Source organism: Somniosus microcephalus, chromosome 16, assembly GCF_052327205.1.
Source record: "Somniosus microcephalus isolate GS21.2 chromosome 16, FLI_Smic_1.0, whole genome shotgun sequence".
Taxonomy (NCBI): Eukaryota; Metazoa; Chordata; class Chondrichthyes; order Squaliformes; family Somniosidae; genus Somniosus; species Somniosus microcephalus.
In genome coordinates, this window is record NC_141002.1 from 22,829,344 (window position 1) to 22,846,634 (window position 17,291).

A 17,291-nucleotide genomic window follows, 5' to 3' on the forward strand; every position below is an offset into this window, starting at 1 on the left:
GGGAGAATGGGGAGAGGGAGAATGGGGAGAGGGGGAAAGGAGAATGGGGAGAGGGGGAAAGGGGAGAGGGAGAGTGGGGGAGAGAGAGGAGAGTGGGAGAGTGGGGGAGGGAGAGGGCGAAGAGAGAGGGGGAGAGGGAGAATAGAGGGGGAGGGAGAGAGGGAGAATGGGTGAGAGGGAGAATGGGGAGAGAGAGGGGAATGGGGGAGCGAGGGGAGAGGGAGAATGGGGGAGAGGGCAAGGGGGAGAATGGGGAGAGAGGGGAATGGGGAGAGAAGGAGGGGAGAGGAGTGGAGTGAGGGGAATGGGGGAGAGGGAGGGGAATGGGAGAGAGAGGGGGAATGGGAGAAGAGAGGGAGAGGGAATGGGGAGAGAGAGGGAGGGAGAGAGGGAGATAGAGGGAAGGAGGGAGAGAGAAGGGGGAAGAGAGAGAGGCGAGGAGAATGGGAGAGGGAGAGAGAGAAGAGAAGGAGAGAGAGAAGGGGAGATGAGGAGAGAAGGAAGAGGAGAATGAGAGAGAGAGAGAGAAGAGGAGAATGAAGAGAGAGAGAGAGAGAGAGAAGGAGAATGAGAGAGAGAGAGAGAAGGAGGGAGAATGGAGAGAGAGAAGAGGAGAAGGGAGAGAAGGAGGAGAATGAGAGAGAGAGAGATGAGAGAGAGTGAAGAGAGAAGGAGGGAGAATGAGAGAGAGAGAGAGGAGGGAGAATGGGAGAGAGAAGATGGAGAATGAGGAGAGAAGGGAGAAGAGAGAAGAGGAGGAGAATGAGAGAGAGAAGTGAGAATGAGAGAAGGGGGGAAGGAGGGAGAGAGAGAGTAGGGAGAAGGAGGAGATGGAGAGAGAAGAGAGAATGAGAGAGAGAGAAAGGAGGGAGAATTGGGAGAGAGAGAAGGGGGAGAATGAGAGAGAGAGAAGGGCTGAAGCGGAGAGGGAGAATGGGAGAGAGGAGGAGGTGAGAGGGTGGATGTGGGAGAGTTGATGGGAGTGAGGTTGATGGGGATGATGAGTTGAAGGAGGAGAAGATGAGGCAGGAGATGTTCTGCTGCCTATCTGTGTTATCCATTACACCAAGTAACCATCTGTTTATTTTTAGCACGTTAATTCACTGCTGTTTCAGTCTGACGACCGGGTCGGTCGCTCAGTACTGAGTGCTGCTTAAGCGGTAAATGTCAACCCCAGTGCTATGCAGTCCAGTCCTCAGAGAAAAAATGACAGGAATGAATTAATTGCAGGAATTTAAACGGCATGGAATGGGACAAAGTCGATAATACACGTCGGTGATTTATTTTTAAAAGTGAGTGACTTTAGATTAATCTTCGGTTATAACTTCTGTTGACGCTAGAATGGAAGGGGAAAGTTTATTTATCGTGGATTGTATTTCACACAATCTTTAATATTACTTGCTTTGGATCAAAATGGAAACAAAAGCAATGAGGGGGCCCACTCAACAACCTAATTACAGTTCTAAAAAAATCGATCACCTTTCAAGTGTCAGAACCATCTGTCTCCAATTTTGTACTTAACTTTTGTACTAATTCAAAAACATAATGTTGATTGGACTCACTGGAGAGAGTTTTTTTTTAAACTAGAAGGCAATTTGGTTGACGTGTTCAAGATATTGTGTAATCCAATCATCTGATCTTTCAAATTCCGCTTCACCCAGGCAGGGCTTCTCTGCGATGTGTGTTTTTTAATCGGTTTCAGAAACGGGTGTCCTTGTGTTTAACTCACATTCTAAATACAGCTGTTCGCAGGAACCCTGCAGTGATTGAGATTTGGAATTGGGGATTACAGGGAGACCGTCGCAACCCATTGTGTTGTTGCCAAACCTTTCATTTACTGCAATGAGTTCTGCCCTGGGCTAGAGTTTGCAGTGTTTGAACTACTGTTTGTTTGAGTTGTGTATATACATATATTTTATAAAGCTACAAATTTGGTTGGGATGTTTTCTGACCCATTTGCCCTTCAGACACGAAATAACACACAAATGTAAACCTTTCACAATTCGAAGAGATGAAAATGAGCGTGTGTTGTGGTATAGAGTTTGGATCCCCATGCCTTCTGTGTTCATTGTAAGGAGACTTGCTGTAACCATCCCATCATCATCTGTCTCTGAGCCTGTCTGAAAACAGTGCGTTAACTTTCAGGCCCTAAAAATGTCAATTTTGCTCTTGCTGTTTATTGTCAGTGAAAAGACTGCAACAGTGAGGCTGTGGAAAACTATTCTTGGTCACTGGCTCAGTGTGAGGGGAGTTAAAACACCAGGGAGGAGGATCACAATTGCTGCGGAGAAATATGTGACAATCTGCAGGATTTGACTGCAGTATTTCCCCCCCCCCCCCGCCACTGGAAGCACTGGTTCAAACTGACACTGGTCTCTGGCAGTTGGGTGGGGGCAAGAGCAATTTACTCTGTTTTTTCCTCTAAAAACAAAAACTTGTGCTTTGCTTCAGAATGAGAGATCTGAAAACAGCTGAAGAGTGGAGAATAGTGACCTTTAAGAGGGTGTTTCTCCTCCTAACTTTCTGTACTGTAGTCAAAATGTTAGCTGAGTGATGTTCTTCAACGGGTTGTAGTGATGGGGAGTTTTCAGCTACAGAGTTTAATGCCTGTTTCTTGTTGTTGACTCTCTCAATATTATGAGCTGGACCTTGCTTTGAATTACAGTACTGCACGGCTTTGGGCGCTAAACGGAGTCAAATTAAAAACTGCACCCAAATTCTTAACTTTTAAAAAGAAAATAACCCATTATTTCCCTTTAATGCTTTTCTTGCAGCATTGAAATGGTGCCAGGTGGGTGTGGCTAATGTTCTCAGTGCATTTCCCACCAACTTGTGTCTCAAACCTGACCCAAATTAAAACCACTTCTATATAAGCACGAGCAACACACTGATATCCCTCGGGTAGATACTGTATCGAAGTGGTCATTTTGCTTGTTGGGAGCTGAAGGTTTGTGTTACTTTGGCTGCATATTGATCTTGGGTGTTTGGCAGTCTGGAGGTTCTGTCATAGAATCATAGAAGTTTACAGCACAGAAGGAGGCCATTCGGTCCATCTTGTCAAGACGCCTTCTGCCCTGTTTATTTAGCCCAGTAGAATGTACGATTTTTGGACTGGGGCCATGGATTTCCCAATGGGAGTGTGAGGTCATCCACTTTCGATCCAAGAAAGACAAATCAGAATATTTTCTTATTTGGAAGAGTCTAGGAGCAGTGGAGGAGCAAAGGGATTTAGGTGCCCATGAACACACATCACTAAAAGCTACGGGTACAAAAAGCAATCAAGAAGGCCAATGGAATGTTAGCCTTTATTTCAAGGAGGTTGGAGTACAAAGCGGAGCAAGTGATGCTTCAGATGGTCAGTCTCCATCTGGAGTAGTGTGTTCAGTTTTGGGCACCTCAAGAAGGCTATACAGTATTGGCCTTGGAGGAAGTACATTGCAGATTCACCAGAGTGATTTCAGGGCTCAAAGGGTTAAATTATGTGGACAAGTTGCATAAATTTGGCTTATATTCCATTTTAAAGGTGTTTAAAATAATAACTGGATTTGATCGGGGAGATACAGAGAAGCTATTTCCTCTGGTGGGGGGAGTCCAGAACAAAGGGGAACAATCTTAAAATTAGAGTTAGGCTATTTAAGAGTGAAATCAGGGGGGGCCTTTTTCCACACAAAGGGTAGTGGAAATCGGGAACTCACTCCCCCAAAAGGCTGTGGATGCCGAGTCTGGGTTAAGTGAATTGATTCAAAGTCCTGGGGAAATATTCAGTTGGTAGCGCCACCCGTTAGCGCCTTAAGAGGGCGCGGCGATATCTGCGCCTCTCGCGAAATTGACCGGACATTTTGCGGCGGCACCGAACAATACCGCCCGATCTCCTGCGCACGCAGATCTTGATGTCATTCGAGAGTGCAACGCCTTTGGGGCGTCCCGGACCGGAAATTCGGTGGCGCCCCCCTCCTTTCCGCCTGGCGCTACCAATGACAGGGTTGACTGGAACGCATCCCAGTCGCTGTGGGGCTGGGGGGGTGCTATTTAAAGGGGGCCTCTTCCTGGCTTTTGTGTGGTAGCCATTTTTGCACCACTCGTTCTGAGAGAGAGAGAGAGATTTACAGAGAGACAAAGAGAGAAAGGGAGACTTCTGCATTGAGTCAACGCTGTCTGAGGTAGTTTTGGCTTCTGACCATAACTTTGCAGGCACTTTGCTTTTTGACCTTCATAACTTTGATTGCCCAGATACTATGGGGGCTGCAATGGATGGGAACGTCGTCCTTCTCCATCACATTCGGAGGGCACAGAGACGCAGAGAGAGAGTGGCAATCATGGCCAGACGGAGGAGGGCCAACAGGCCTCGGTACAGGAGACCTTACCCTCCCAGGGTTTTTCGCCTACATTAATATGTCTGAGGAGCACTGTTTGCGAAGGCTGTGATTCAGCAAGGAGGTGGTCACTGAGCTCTGCCACCTGCTTCAGCCAGATCTGCAGCCTCAACTGAGGAGCAGGACGTCTCTGTCAGTGGCAGTGAAGATAACAGTGGCTCTCAACTTTTATGCCACCGGCTCATTTCAATCCGCTACTGGGGACATCACCAATATCTCCCAGTTCGCTGTGCATTGCTGCATCCGTCAGGTCACAAATGCCCTCTTTAAAAGGAGACGGGAGTACATCTCTTTCCCCATGACCCTGGACAAGCAGCAAGAACGCGCAACGGGCTTTGCTAGGATAGCAGGCTTCCCCATGGTGCAGGGTGCCATTGACTGCACGCATGTGGCTTTGCGGGCGCCGCAAGAGAATGCCGAGGATTTCCGCAACCGAAAGGGCTTCCATTCCTTAAACGTCCAGTTGGTCTGTGACCACAGACAGCTGATACTCGCTGTCAATGCCCACTTTCCAGGCAGCAGCCACGATGCCTTCATCCTGATTTCTGTGGCAGACCTTTTCCAGGCACCGCATCACCCAGGAGGTTGGCTTCTTGGGGACAAGGGATATCCTCTGTGCACCTGGATGATGACACCTCTTCGTACACCTAGCACCCCTGCTGAGCTGCGATACAACGAGAGCCATCAAGCTACCAGGAACATCGTTGAGCACACAATTGGCGTGCTCAAGCAACGGTTCCGCTGTCTGGACCATTCTGGAGGAGTCCTGCAGTACTCGCCTGAGCGAGTCTCCCACTTCGTTGTTGTGTGCTGCATGCTGCATAACCTTGCAATCCTCAGGACCCAGCCAATGCCACCAGACATTGGAGCACCACCAGAGGAGAAGGAGGAGGAGGAGGAAGATGAGGAGGATGATCATCAGCAGCACCAAGGCGGGAGGGAGGCACAAAGTGGAAGGGCCGTCCGTCAAAGGCTCATAGCAAGTCGCTTCTAGGCCCCCTCTGAGGGAATGGCTTCTGCCATTCAAACAACCTGAATGAAAGCATCCCGCAACCCCTAAGCCGGTCAAGGAAACAATGAATGCAAAGACCAAACATGTACATTTTGAATACAGACACTTCTTTATTTCACAAACTCTGTGTGTCTCATTTCCGCATGACAAAGTAATAGAAAGAAACACAAAAAAAAGCAGTCATTCACATAACTGGCTCTCACAACCTGGAGACAATGTCCAAAACAGTAACAAAAATTTGACAACGAACCTCGGCCTTCAATAAAACAATGAAAAACATTTTGCCACACCTACTTTTTGCCCTTCGAGGGTGATCTGCTTCCCTTGCGAAATTTCCCCCTTCCCACCCTGCAGCTCCTCCGTAATGGGACCCCAGTGGCTGGGGGAAGGCTGCTGAGTGTCAGAAACTGAGACTGCAGATGCCCTTGAGGGACGGCCTGGACCAGCTCTGGGCCTGGAGGGCCCGGCTGCTGACTGCAACAACTCTGCATGGGCGGCAGCAGTCTGTCCTACAGGTGGTGGCAATTGCAGTGGAGAAGTGCCAGTGGTGGCAGCAGGAATGCTTTCATCTTGAGAGAGGACAGCAACTCCCTGCTCGACCGACACACTGGCACTCCCACGGGGCAACACTTCAGCATCCGGAGCAATCTGATGGAGCACAGATTGCTGGCCTGCTGCGGCGCGGTGAGAGCCCCAGGGAAATGTGCCCGATCCAGCGAGGGTGGCAGCAGTCAGTGCTCGTGTGGCCTCAATCTGCGTCTGCATGAGACCAGCCACTGACTGCATTGCAGTACTTAGCATTTGCGTGGCAGCCGCCTGTGCTACAGCGAAGTGCTCCACACTCCTTGCCAGTGATTCAATGGATTCGGGCAACCTTGCCACTGCAGCCATGAGCTCAGTGTGCCTTTGCTCCGCCTGGGCGCTCATTTCAGCGAGGACCCGCTCCTCGTCTGCGTCCAGTGCAGCAGGACTCGAGGCCATACTCCCCTCTGGGGAGAAGGCCCCCGAGCTTCCCTACCCCCATCGCGTTGCTGCAGCCCGCTGGGTCCTGGAACTTCACCCTTATCAGACCATTCGCCCCTGCTCCCCTCCAGGGAAGGCTTGTCCCCAGTATGGGCATGGGCTGCCTCGGTTGAGGGTGGCGCTGATGGTCCGGCTTCCTCTTCCTCCTCGCCTTCAGCTTCACTCTCACTGGCAGCTTGAGGGCCCGTCTCCTCACCTGGTGAATCACCATCTGAAAGCAGGGAGGTACAAGAGTGGCTTTAGCGTGAGGACAGGGTGGCAGCAAGGGAGGCATGAGTGCAGCGATTTAGTGATTTGGATTGAAAGTGTCAAAGGCTGCTGTTGTGAGGAACAAGTGGAAGGAGAGAGGACAAAAAGGTGATGGCCTTACCATTGCTGTCCAGAACGGGGTCGGCATCTCCAGTGACGACGGGACCAATCACCCGGCTTGCCACAATCCTGTGGATGCGCTCCTCAAGATCGCTGAGGGGTTTAAGCTGAGGCCGCCCTCCACCGGTGCATTGCTGCTGCCTCCTATTATGAGACAGCTTGGCCTGCAAGAAAAAGGACAGCGTCTGAGTAAATATACAGCCATGATCTCGCCTGATATGCCTCCCATAGTTGAATAGCCCTTACTGTATGCAGCCATGGTCTTGCCTGATATGCCTCACATAGTTGAATAGCCCTTACTGTATGCAGCCATGGTCTTGCCTGATGTGCCTCCCATAGTTAAATAGCCCTTACTGTATGCAGCCATGGTCTTGCCTGATATGCCTCCCATAGTTGAATAGCCCTTACTGTATACAAAGTGTGGAATGTGCGAGTGTGTTTGATGAAAGGGCCATAGGTGTTGGATGAGTGTTGGGCATTGGGGCTTTCAAGACCCTCTGGCCATAAAGTGAGGTTGAGATGGAGGGATGAAGAGGTTTTGAAAAAAAAAGGCACTCACCCTGACGACCCGAGTGAGGTCGTTGAACTTTTTCCTACATTGGAGATGGGTCCTAGGCACCATGCTGCTTGAGGAAGCGCTTTGAGCCACCTCCCTCCACACTCTTCTGTACTCGCGTGGCAAAGGCCTCCTGCCACTCTCTGGGTAGAGAATGGATCTTCTGCGCTCCACCCCGCGAGCCAGAGCCTCCAAAGCCCGCTCGCAGAAGCGCTGTGCTCGCTCCCTGGCCCTTTCCATAGTGTCTGGCTGCTAGATTTAGCCACAGGTCTGCCCAGGCCGAGATTCAAGGCTCCAGTGAGCAGGGTGTGGCTGCAGAGCAAGATCGACCCTCCCCTTTAAGAACTGACCGGCGCCAGTGTGTTTGTGTTCAATCGCTAACTGACAGCACCTGCGTTGCACCCGCCCTCTGAGGTAGCACGCATCACTCCTCGGCCTTAGCGCCTTAAGAGAGTTGTGTAGCGCCTGATTTAGCGCTCCAATCACCTCCAGGGACGATAAAAGCCAAGTTTGCAGTCGGAGGCGATAATTAGCAGCAGGCGCTAATCTTTGCGCCCGGCCGATAATTGCGCCCCAAATGGGGCGATACCGAATTTCTCCCCCTTACTGTTTTGCCTGATACATCAACATTGAAGTTAGACTGGTCACCCTGTAGTGTCCCGCGTGCTGCAGTCTTAAGACAGAAGTAAATGCAAATTCTCAGGAGGCCACTATTAGATTGAGCTAACAGATTCTGGTTGAATTCAGTCTCCCAGGTACAAACAACAATAATGTGTACTTACCTTTTGTAGTTTGTTATTAAAATGGCTGTAGTAACTATTTTAACTTAAACTACCATTGCTGGATATAGGTACAAAGTGGTACAGTAAATGGCAAGTTCGGAACTAATACCATGAAGCACTTCATTACACAAAGAGTGATTAATAAAAAGAAAAGAAAGACTTGCACCTTTCATGACCTCAGGACTTTCCAAAGCGCTTTACAGCCAATGAAGTACTTTTGAAGTGTAGTCACTGTTGTAATGTAGGAAACGCAGCAGCCAATTTGCGCACAGCAAGCTCCCACAAACAGCAATGAAATAAATGACCAGATCATCTGTTTTTGGTGATGTTGGGTGAGGGATAAATATTTGCCAGGATACTGGGGAGAACTCCCCAGCTCTTCAACATAGTACCATGGGATCTTTTATTCCACCCAAGAGTGTAATCGGGACCTCGATTAAACGCCTCAAGTAAAAGATGGCACCTCCGACAGTGCAGCACTCCCTCAGTATTGCACTGGAGTGTCAGCTGGATTTTGTGCTCAAATCTCTCGAGCGGGACTTGAACCTTCTGACTCCGAGGTGAGAGTGCTACCACTGAGCCAAGGCTTAACTGTCTTGTGGTTAGGGTAATGAGAGCAAAAACGCTCTAGTCATTGCACAGGCGTCTGTGGAGAGATGAGCCAGACAGGCCGATTAGGCCCCTCATCAGTATTTTGTGCTGTTATTATTATGCTTTATTATAGTTTGACATTTAAAGCTTCAGTGCTTTTTGAATGCTCACTTATTTTTTTTCTTCTAACAGGGTGGAGAAACAAAACCATTAACTGTAGTTTTACATAGAGAAAATGACACTCTTGGATTTAACATTATTGGCGGAAGACCCAGTCCTGTAAGTTTCAAAGAGATTTCAACATTTTTGTTTATAGCTTAGGTCTGTTTGATTCATTATTTATTATTGCTGCTCTTGGGAGATTTCTGTATAAATGTGAAGATTTCTGAGACGCTCTCTGGCAACATGTACATTTAAGATGAAGCACATGTAATGTCAATCAGATATTAGCAGAAATGTTGTACAGTTGGTATAACAAATGCTCTGACCAGTCCTTTAGGAGTTTGATATGCCCGGAGTTTTAACTTAGCCTTGGCAAATATATGTACAGTCCCCAATACTTGCACCTTTCCCGCTTACAACCGCCTATATTGGGCAAATTACATAGAATTTACAGCACAGAAACAGCCCATTCGGCCCAACTGGTGTATGCTGGTGTATATGCTCCACACGAGCCTCCTCCCACCCCACTTCCTCTCACCCTATCAGCATATCCTTCTATTCCTTTCTCCCTCATGTACTTATCTAGCTTCCTCTTAAATGCATCGGTGCTATCCCCCTCAACTACTCCATGTTCCATAATGTAACCACTCTCTGGGTAAAGAAGCTTCTTCTGAATTTTTTTATTGGATTTATTAGTGACTATCTTGGATTTATGAGCACTAGTTTTGGATTCCTCCACAAGTGGAATCATTTTCTCTACATCTACCCCATCAAACCCCTTCATAGGTTTAAAGACCTCTATTAGGTCACCTCTCAACCTTCTCTTTTCTGGAGAAAAGAGCCCCAGCCTGTTCAGTCTTTCCTGATGGATGATACCAGAACTGAAAGGGTACAACTATGTAAATCTTTCTTGCACCTTCTCCAGTGCCTCTATATCCTTTTTGTAACATGGAGACCAGAACTGTACACCGTACTCTAAATGTGGTCTAACCAAAGTTCTATAAAGTTTAACACAACTGCTCTGCTTTTCAATTCTATTCCTCTAGAAATGAATCCCAGTGCTTTGATTTTGCCTTTTTTATGGCTTTGTTAACCTGTGTTGCTATGTTTCATGAATTGTGAATCTATATTCCTAGAGTATAGATTCTAGGAGGCCTTTGCTCCTCTATCCCATTTAGACTTTTATTTCCCATAAAATATGTGGCCTCCTTCCTCCTTATTCCTACTACCTAAATGCACCACCTCATGCTTATCTGTATTGAAATAAATTTGCCAATTACACACCTATTCTACAAGTTTATTAACACCCTCTTGTATTTTGTTGCAGTACTCCTCAGTATTAACTATTCCCCGCCCCCCCCCCCCCCCCCAATTTGGTGTCATCTGCAAATTTTGAAATTGTACTTCCAATTCCGAAGTCCAAATTGTTTATGTAAGTAGTGAACAACAGTGGTCCCAGCACCGATCTCTGTGGAACACCACTTCCCACCTTCTGCCAGCCTGAGTAAATACGTTTAACCCTACTCTCGCTTTTCAAGTCTGCTTGCTATCTATTCTGCTACTTGTCACCTGGCTCCACATGCTCTTATCTGAGTTTAACCTTGGCACTAACCATTTGCCAGCACCATAGGTGTCAATTGCAAAGGTGCCACTTAAAACCTTATTAAGCGCACCGACTATTTCGGCAGTTCAGGCAGCTGTTCGCACCTTGTTAAAATGTGATTACTTGTCGTTAAGTCCTAACGGCCCCCCATGTCCTCTAGAACTCCTGCCACTGTTGTGAGCCCTTCTTGCCGGCTTGCTGAGCTGAACCTATTCCTACTCCGTTTGAAAATTAACATGACAGTTAAGGTGAGAGTGCGTACTTGGCCCATTTAACTCGTCCGCCTGCAGACACCTTGCATCCACCCCCTTTGCAGTCTGACCGCCTCTTAAAGGGATCCAACCCGAGTTGCTGAGGGTAAGCTGACGTGAAAAGATCGTTCCCAAAATTCTCATCCTTACCCCTCCCTATCTCTGTATCCTCCTCCAACCTTATAACCCTTAGAGTTGTCTCCCACCCCTGCCTTTTGATCTATTTAATTTCTTTTCCAGTTTTGAAAAAGGGTTAGACCCGAAACGTCAACTCTAATTTCTCTCCACGGATGTTGCCTGGCCTGCTGAGTTTTTCCAGCATTTTCTGTTGTTATTTCGGATTTCCAGCATCTGCAGTATTTTGCTATCGTACCCTTAGAGATCTCTGGGTTCCACCAAATCAGGCCATTTGCACATTTCCATCGCTCCGCCATTGGCAGCCATGCCTTCAGCTGTCTAGGCCCTAAGCTCTGGAATTACCTTCCTAAACCTCTCCGCTTTTCTCCTCCTATCACCCCTTAAAACCTACTTCTTTGACCAAGCTTTTGGTCACCTGTCCCAATATCTCTTTATGTGGTTCGCCATCACATTTTGTTTGATGACGCTCCTGTGAAGCGCCTTGGGACATTTTACTACGTTAAAGGTGCTATATAAATGCAAGTTGTTGTTGTTGGTTCATTACCGCGGTGTGCCTGTTGTCATTTAATGCATTTCCACATCAGTAATTTTCATTAAACATTGAACAGGGGCAGAGCGGGAGGGGAGTGACGAAAGAGATTTCATTGGCAGTGGTTAAGATTTTGCTGCCGCTAATTGTCTTGGTTTTGGATATTCATGTTCCGTTGACCATCAGCAGCGTTACAAAGAGTCCTGCGCACCATCTCCAGCGTCCCTGTCCTTGGTTACATTTCCTACTACTAACTCGCTGGCCTGGACGAAGACTTGGAGAGCTGCTCTTCATCTCTCGCCACACGCCATTCCTCCAGCAGCGATGGCCTGTTCTAAGGTGCTGACTCCTCTGCGGCACGCGCTGAACCTGCCACTGCCCACGCTGGTTCGTGCGTAATTGTGGGTTGATGGGTTGCCCGATGTTCTCCGGGTTGAAGAGATGCTCCTTCCAAGGGCGGTCTCCCTTTACCAGAGCCGCAGTCTCCCCACTGGACTCCTCCTTAAACCATTTCCAAATTGCATCCTCCAAACCAGGGTCTGAGCCGGGAGCCAGGACTTGTGGTAAAATTCCAGCCTGTCGAGAAACTCCGAGCCGTCCAGTTTTAGGGCCTTGCTGCATCCGACCTCTGTATCTTGAACCTCGGCATTCCAGGGCGGGTTCGTGTGCCTGACCTGGGTACTCGGGGTCGTGGCCGTGGCGTATCGGGACTCTCTCTCGTACTGTGATATACTGTTGTCGAGCGTGTCGATTTCCTTAACAAAGTCTCCGTGCAGCTTGGAGGGGAGGGGCATCTTTCTGGGGGGGAATGTAGAATCTGGGTACACGAGGCATCGAGAAACGGCATTGTAGATGTACACAGAGTGGGACGTGGAGAGATGGAGGACGAAGTTTCCTTCTGTGCTTTAAAAAAAAATGTTTTGTTTACACTGGCTACTGCGTATTGTGGGCAAATTGCATTGACACCAACGCGCCCACTAAAAGCAGTGGGTGTAACATTTGCATGTTGAATTGTCATTGGCCCGCAGGCATCTGTAAGGAATACCTATTATATTCACGTGATCACATGTTGCGTTGTCATTGGCCTGCAGGCATCTGTAAGGACTGCTATTGTTTAGAAGACCCAGGGGGTCCTGACTCCATCTTGTCCACACGGTGCTGTACTGATATGAGTAAGCACAGACCTGATGCTTCATAAAAGAGTTTAAACTGTAATACTCCGTTGTCCTGCAATTTATTATTTTTGTATAAAGTGTGCAAAACAAGACAGTGGGGACTCGTAAAGGGGAAATTCTATGCAAATATTTCACCACTGTACTTTGTTAAATCATTCAAAATACTTTTTGAAAGCAACTTTGAAAGTAACTAAATTTCCAATGTCCAAAATAAGGATTCAACATTTTAAAAAATTACATATTTCACAACAAAATTATGAAATTTGTCCATTAAATTGTCTTTTGTGCCTTTTGAAACCTTCAATAGAGTTTTTATTTGAAGGCCTCCGCCTCTCCTTAACCTTGGGCTTGGACGTGATACTTTTGTCCAGATGCTGAATCTGTCAACTGAAGGCAGATCCCTCAGTTTGATTATGTGCATCATATTCTCACAATGCACCAGTAGCATTTAGCAAGCCAAAAGATCCAGACAGAGGGAGCCATTATAAAAAAAGAATATATATTTGGCAGTTTTTCGGAATGATTTTAAGAAAAGCCAGAGGATAAATTTCAAATGTTTGAATGTCAGGCCGTGACTCAATCTGGCCTCTGAGTCAGAAGGTCGTGGGTTCAAGCCCCACTCCAGCAACCTGAGCACAAAATCTAGGCTGACACACCAGTGCAGTACTGAGGGAGTGCTGCACTGTCAGAGGTGCCGTCTTTCGGATGAGGCCCCTGCAATACCGGGAGGGTGGAATATTGGGGTGGGGCTCACTGTTGGATTCCTTGTGTGTTTCAGCAGTTGAGAGGTGGAGGGCAGGGGCCTGGTAGCACTGAGAGAGGTGGGGCTAGCCCAGGTCTGGTAGCACTGATTTGTAACTTTGTAAGTGATATTTGCAAATTAGGAAGCACACACTGAGGCATGCCCATAAACCAAGAGGAAAAAAAGGGGAAATTAGTGCAAAGTACATTTAGAATAGATATCAGGGGAAAATGTCTTGACTTAAGAGTGATAAATGTTTGGACTAATCTACAACACAAGGTAATCAAGGCAAGAACATTGGGGTTTTTGAATACAATTCGATGCCATGATGGAGAGTTAATGTACCAGAGGGTTGGGCTTCAGTCGGCCAAATTGCCTTTTCTCAACCCTGACTTCTATGTCATTGCTTATTAGATTTTATAATGGGGCAATAATAATTAATGACATACAGTCTAATAGCAGAGAAAGTGAATGCTACTTTAATCTATTTCATCCATAAATTTGTTTGTGTTTATTAAGGCAAAGAACTGGAGCGGTTATGAACTCGAATGTTTTCCTCATGCCTTTCAGTGACGGCAGGAAGCTCTGTACATTGTAATCGTTATCTGGCCTAACAGTAGAAATGGTTTAATTTTCTTTTACTTAGAGGAAAACAAATGCAACCTGAAAGGGGGGAGCAATCAGCAGTAGTAAAGTATGAAATGTCTATATTTGTGTTGTATAAACAGAAAGCAGGAAGGGTATAGAAACCCTCCTGTCTAGTTAGCACTAGAACTATACGCGAGTACAGACTGCTGGGACATGTGAATGCATCTGCATTCCTAAAATGCTGTGCTTACTTCAGCTGTTTGATTCGGTGTATTTGGAGACTTGCTGTGGTTCTCTCGGGGGGAAGAATTTTTAAAATGCTGGTTTGAGGTCACCTTGGAAACTCGTTGCTTATCACCAAAATATCTCACTCGTGCCCAAATACTCCCGTTTTACAATTTTATCATAATTTTCCATACTGTCAAATGGAGCACAGAAGGAGGTTGTTTGGCCCTTCATGCCTCTACTGTTAGCTCTGCATCAGGGATCTAAATCCCCAGTTTCTGCTTTCCTTGTATCTTTTAATATTTTTCTTCTTCAGCTATTTATCGAATTTACTCTTAAATGTTATGATTGATTCAGTTTCAATAGCCTCCTCTGCTACTGTGTTCCATATTCTTATAACCCATTGCATGAAAACACTTCTTGTAACCTCCCCTTCTCTGCTTCTAGAATGAATCCTTTTTCTGCCCCTTTGTTATTGACTCAATAACCAGTGGAAATAGACTTCCACTTCTTACCTGCTCAAACCCTCCCAGAGGCTGGCAATTCTGGGGAAGTTTTTTGTTGTTGCTTTGCATTGATATTCTTTGGGGTTAGAGAGCGACTGTCTGCATTTTCTAAAGTTATGGGGCTTTAATCAGTGAAATGAAATGTAATTTCCTTTCCTGTGGGATATATCTAAGATTGAGGCGAAAGGCATTGAGTGAGGCTATTCTGTAATTCATGTCAACTTCTAAAGTGAGTGGAACTCCCATTGGAATCACAGCGAGAGTGTTCACACTAATCAAAAGGTGAGTTGTGCTGCATCAGGTTGAGCTCAGTAAAACCATGGTAATAGTTATACTCCGATCGTGACTTTAACAGTTTTTTTTCCTGGGGAAACTGTCCAGGTCTTTCAGTGTGTGCAATGCTGCAGGCCAAGGATCTTTTGTTAAATTCAATGGAAATTGCAGATAGAGTGGCTTGTTGCTTCGAAGTGTACTGGGAAATTCGAAGCTCCCTTTGGCGTGAGACTGGGCACCTGGTCGCTCTGGGACACGACTATCATTGTCTGGAACTAGTGCCCGTCTGGGTATCAAACTTAGAAGTGAAAGCTGGATTATAACCGTATTATGTCCAGTCTGGTTTCTGTCTGCAGCTTCATCGGCCTTTGAATAATTGGCCTTGCATTTAACAGCTCAAACGAGGATACCAGCAACCTACAAGTGTCATGGCTCTTTCTCTCCTTTACCAGTGTGATCCTGGAGCTCGAGATGTGAAGCCGACACTGCAGTGCTGCACTGTCTGAGGTGCCGTCTTTTGGATGAGACATTAAAACGAGGCCCCCTCTGTCCTCTCAGGTGGATGTTAAAGATCCAACGGCACTATTTGAAGGAGAGCAGAGATGTTCTCCCCGGTGTCCTAAACAACATTTGTCCCTCAACCAACATCACTAAAACAGATTATCTGGCTATTGCTGTTTGTGGGACCTTGCTGTGCGCAGAATACTTCATTGGTTGTAAAACGCTTTGGGATACCCGGAGGTTGTGAAAGGCACTATATAAATGCAAGTCTTTCTTTGAGGTGATTGGACTAAATCGAAAGGCCAGTGGGAAGGAGGGCTGTGTTTTTCACTGATATTGTTGGCCACTCTTGGGGCCCAGGAAAAGTCGGAGAGTTTGCCTCCTCCATATTGTTGGGAGCTGGTGAGTGTGCAGTGCTCCTGCTGCTTCCAGTCTAATAGTGGCTTTGGTTTTTCAGGACAAGGAGGATGTGTGGAAGCGAGACTTCTGTTCTTCTGCAGTTCAGCGCAGCATTTTCCATAGAAAGGAATGCATTTACCATGCGACTTCCATGACCTCGGGACTTCCCAAAGCTCTTTACAGCCAATGAAGTACTTTTGAAGTGTAGTCACTGTTGTAATGTAGGAAGCGTGACAGCCACTGTGCACATAACATGACCCCACAAACAGTAATGAATGGTTATGTTTTTAAATGATGTTAGTTGAGGGATAAATGTTGGTCAGGACACCGGGGAGGACTCCCCTGCTCTTCTTCGAAATAGTGCCGTGGGATCTTTTACACCCATCTATGAGAGCAGACAGTTTAATGTCTCACCCAAAAGATGGAGTAGTCGGAATCTATCTGCAGCCGTTCAGTTTAGTTTGCAAGATATGCGCACGTGAGTCTAACTCATTTCAGAAGCTAGTCCGTATTAACCACAGCTTGAAGCAGATTAGTGCTCGTCCTGTTAGTGCCTGCTATTTTGGGTTAATGCGTGACTTGCAAAACCTTGCACTGTAGGAAATCTGTTTAATTAACTGGGTGAAAGGGGAAAGAATATGATGTATGCTAGTAGTAACGATTAATTTGATCAAATGCCTTCAAGCAACGGTTCATTTTTTGACAAGCATGGTTTGCTGTACCTTAAGATCTCACGTAATGTACCAATACAAGCTGATACTGGAGTCAGCTGTGGCTCAGTGGGTAGCACTCTCCCCTCCTGAGTTAGAAGGTTGCGAGTTCAAAGTCCCACTCCTGCGACTTGAGCACAAAGTCTAGGCTGACACTTGGTGCTGTACTGATGAAGTGCTGCACTGTCGGAGGTGCTGTCGTTCAGATGAGATGTTAAACCGAGGCCTCGTCTGTCCTCTCAGGTGGACGTAAGATCCCATGGCACTATTTTGAAGAAGAGCAGGGGAGCATTCCCTGGCCAATATTTATCCCTCAACCAGCATCACTAAAAACAGATTAACTGGTTACTGTTTCATTGCTGTTTGTGGGAGCTTGCTGTGTGCAAATTGGCTGCCACGTTTCCTACTTCACAGCAGTGGCTACACTTCAAAAGTACTTCATTGGCTGTAAAACACTTTGGGATGTCCTGAGGTAATGAAAGGCGCTATATAAATGCAAGTTTTTTTTCTTTATAATGCAGGATTTCTTGTAGAGTTGCAGTCGGATAGTCTGGGCTCGTGCTTGTGAGTTTTAGCTGTTTAAGGGGCCTGTCCCATTCATACCACTGCTCAACTGCTCCTTGTGAGGAAGTCATCTAAATCGGCAAATCCAGGTCATTGTAACTACTTGTAAACTCCCAGAGGGCAACTAGCTGCTTGTAAATTTCAGGGTTTCTGGGTGTATTCCATCAGAAGCCATTGGATAATAAGCAGGAGGAGTAGTCCTGGCTGAGCTTCCCCTCT

The 17,291-nt window shown here is 46.8% G+C and overlaps 1 protein-coding gene and 1 pseudogene across 1 annotated transcript in view; one reads left to right on the forward strand and one right to left on the reverse strand.

Moving 5' to 3' along the window:
* pdzrn4 (PDZ domain containing ring finger 4) overlaps positions 1–17,291 on the forward strand; it is a 547,764-nt gene that overhangs the window by 1,370 nt on the left and 529,103 nt on the right. The window contains exons 2-4 of the mRNA XM_086008682.1: positions 1,461–1,486; positions 5,158–5,180; positions 8,899–8,985. Coding sequence (XP_085864808.1) covers positions 1,461–1,486; positions 5,158–5,180; positions 8,899–8,985 — 136 coding nt within the window. The remainder of the gene's footprint in view (positions 1–1,460; positions 1,487–5,157; positions 5,181–8,898; positions 8,986–17,291) is intronic.
* LOC147106014 (MYG1 exonuclease pseudogene) lies at positions 11,532–12,183 on the reverse strand (annotated as a pseudogene).